Consider the following 3,391-nt stretch of genomic DNA (forward strand, 5'->3'; position numbering starts at 1 on the left):
TAGCAACATGCTAACGTTACATGGCTAATTTGCTTTATACTGAAGTTTTGATGCTAATTTAGAGTTTAGCTTCAATCTTAGCAACATGCTAACATTTTTTTACTGGGATTTCTATGTTAATTTAGAGTTTAGCTTCTATTTTAGCAACATGCTAACGTTACATGGCTAATTTGCTTTATACTGAAGTTTTGATGCTAATTTAGAGTTTACCTTCTATTTTAGCAGCATGCAAACATTTTTTACTGGGGTTTCTATGGTAATTTAGAGTTTAGCTTCTATTTTTAGCAACATGCAAACATTTTTTTTCACTACTTTGCTTTTTACTGAAGTTTTTAGGCTTTTTTAGAGTTTAGCTTCAATTTTTGTAACATGGTATCATTTTTGGCTAATTTCCTATTTACTGTTTTTTTAAGGCTAATTTAGAGTTTAGCTTCTATTTTAGAAACAAGCTAATGTTTATGACTAATTTAGTTTACTGAGAAATTTTAGGCTAATTTGGAGTTTAGCTAATATTTAATCAACAAACTAGCTTTTTTGGCTAATTTTCTATTTACTGGGATTTTTTAGGCAAAATTTAGAGTTTAGCTTCTATTTTAGCAACATGCTAACGTTACATGGCTAATTTGCTTTATACTGAAGTTTTGATGCTAATTTAGAGTTTAGCTTCAATCTTAGCAACATGTTAACATTTATAACTAATTTAGTTTACTGAGGAATTTTAGGCTAGTACTTAAGCAACAAGCTAACTTTTTTGGCTAATTTGGTATCTACCGAGGTTTTTGGGCTAATTTGGAGCTCATCTCATATTTAACTCTTTTACTCCGGAGCTCCAGTGTTTTTTTTTTTTGATTTGCAAATAAATGACTGTGATTCATTATAAATGATAAAAAACTAAAATCGTAGCTTTTTTGTGGATTTTAAGAAACAAATTTCTGTTTTTTTAACCCGAACTGTGTGTGTTTTTCAGCTCCTTATGTGAAAGTTTATCTAATGGACAACGGGAAGTGTGTGTTAAAGAGAAGAACTCGTCTGGCGAGGAAAACCCTGGATCCTCTTTATCAGCAGCAGCTACAGTTTGAGGAGAATCCTGAAGGAAAAGTGCTACAGGTACGCCTCTTTTCACATACGCCGTGTGTGCAGTTTTTGTCGATAAAGTTTTGTTGCGATCCCGCTTGGTCTCCGCAGATCATCGTCTGGGGCGACTACGGCCGCATGGACCATAAATCCTTCATGGGCGCAGCTCAGATCCTCCTGGATGACCTGGACCTGTCCAACATGGTCATCGGCTGGTTCAAACTCTTTCCCGCCACCTCGTTGGTGGACCCCGCCTTGGCCCCGCTGACCAATAAGGAGACGGAAGGCGGCAAGTCGTAGCATCTGGAGACGGGACGGACGGTGTTGTCTCGGTTCAAAAAGAGGAAGAGCCCAGGAGCAAGCAGGAGGGGACGTTGCTGAGCAGAGCCTCCTGCGCGGCTGCATGCTGCATGATGATGATGATGTCATGTCGATGACGTACCAGTGCCATGATGGGGGTGTCACCGGGGGCGAAGCGGTGGAGAAGGGGAGGTGGCTCCATCCTTTGACCCAGTGCAGGCTGGGCCACGCAGCAGAAGAAAAGAAAGGAGACGCCAAATGACCTCCAGGTGTCGACCAATCACAGCAGCTCCTCAGGAGTCACATGACTGTTAGAGGCATGTCCAAGACATAAAAAAAGAAAACTGTGGGTCCGGTCCAATATTCAATAATCTCCTGTAGAAATTGATTTTTTTTTGTTTGTTTTTTTGACGTTACTGTAAAACTTCATGAAGTTTAGGAGAGATTTGGGCGAGACGTGAGAAGAAAGAGTCCGAATGACACTTTGAATGTTTTAGTCCAAAGGAATTGTGGGACAGACACATTTCTTTCCTTTCATAAAGGATGGTCCATCGGTTCCTTCATTAAAAGAGACAATTAAAAAAAAAAAAAAGAAAGAAAGAAAGCACTGAGGTTAATTTCCTTTAGCTGGTTTAGCTCTAGTTAGATCGCTCCACTCATCTCATCGGGGAAGTGACGGTAAAAAGGCTATTCGACCGGACCCCCCACCTGTGACTTCATCGTTTCCATGACGGGGCAGAAACATGGAGGTCTGTTTCTTTGTGTTTTTGCATGGAACAATGAGAAAAAGAAAAAAAAAACACCATTTGAGGCATCATCTGTAAAAAAAGATTTCAGAGAAAACATCAAAAGAAAATCAGGAGAACATTAAAACATGAGAATGACGCCTGAAAAGCAGAAAATAAAAGATTCTTAAAGGTTCTCGTGGTTCTATTGTAGTTTCCATGAATACAAGTTTTTCTTTGGTTTATTTTTGTTTGTCATTACATTTTTTTATTGATTTTTTTTCCATAAATCTAAAAAAAAAAAAAACAGGAAAAGAAAACAAGAAAAATGGCACAATCCAACGTATGCAGTGGAAGAAGAGTCTTAATTTGACAAATTGTAGGTAGCACCATCTACAACAGACAAAAAAATCATATGAAAAAAATAAATTAAAGAAGAAAAAAATGATGGAATAAAAGAATTGCGTGACCCAATTCGATGGACATGTGAGGAGGTGGATGGAAAAGTGAAACTAAACTCCGTCATAAATATTTAACCGAAGAGTTACAATGATGAACGAGGAAAATGTTCGGTTTACCTTGAAGATGAAAATGTTGATGGAGAAATTAAGGAAATGAGTTCAAATTTCTGTTGGTATGGATGGAAACTCCATGAAGACTTCAAATTAAGAGCCTTTTGTTTGTATACCATAAACATTTTACCATAAACTATTCTTATTATACAACCACTCTTAAACGGAGAGTTGAACATGAATGTTTTAATTTAAAACAGGTTTGTTGTTACACAGTTCTTAGAAAAACAAACAAAAATAAAATTATGATGGACAAACTTTTGAAAATATTGCAAAGGTAAAGCCGTCTCCAAGAGAAAAGGTTGGACTAGACAAGTAAATGGTAAATGGCGTATACTTACAATGGGACAAAAAAAGTGTTCAGTCAGCCACTAATTTTGCAGATCTCCTCTAGAGCAGTGATGTTTTGGTCCATTCCTCCATCAGATCACCTCTAGAGCAGTGATGTTTTGGTCCATTCCTCCTGTAGATCTCCTCTAGAGCAAAGATGTTTTGGTCCATTCCTCCATCAGATCTCCTCTAGAGCAGTGATGTTTTGGTCCATTCCTCCATCAGATCTCCTCTAGAGCAGTGATGTTTTGGTCCATTCCTCCTGTAGATCTCCTCTAGAGCAGAGATGTTTTGGTCCATTCCTTCTGTAGATCTCCTCTAGATCAGAGATGTTTTGGTCCATTCCTCCTGTAGATCTCCTCTAGAGCAGAGATGTTTTGGTCCATTAGT

General features: G+C 38.0%; 1 protein-coding gene across 1 annotated transcript in view; it reads left to right on the forward strand.

Annotated features, from left to right (window-relative positions):
• Window positions 1–2,295, forward strand: part of LOC112162588 (regulating synaptic membrane exocytosis protein 2) — a 44,401-nt gene extending 42,106 nt beyond the window's left edge. The window contains exons 38-39 of the mRNA XM_036214325.1: window positions 968–1,107; window positions 1,186–2,295. Of these exons, the coding sequence (XP_036070218.1) occupies window positions 968–1,107; window positions 1,186–1,374 (329 nt within the window). The 3' untranslated portion in view covers window positions 1,375–2,295. The remainder of the gene's footprint in view (window positions 1–967; window positions 1,108–1,185) is intronic.
• The last annotated feature ends 1,096 nt before the right edge of the window (window positions 2,296–3,391 follow it).

The sequence above is a fragment of the Oryzias melastigma genome, linkage group LG11 (assembly GCF_002922805.2).
Source record: "Oryzias melastigma strain HK-1 linkage group LG11, ASM292280v2, whole genome shotgun sequence".
Lineage (NCBI taxonomy): Eukaryota > Metazoa > Chordata > Actinopteri > Beloniformes > Adrianichthyidae > Oryzias > Oryzias melastigma.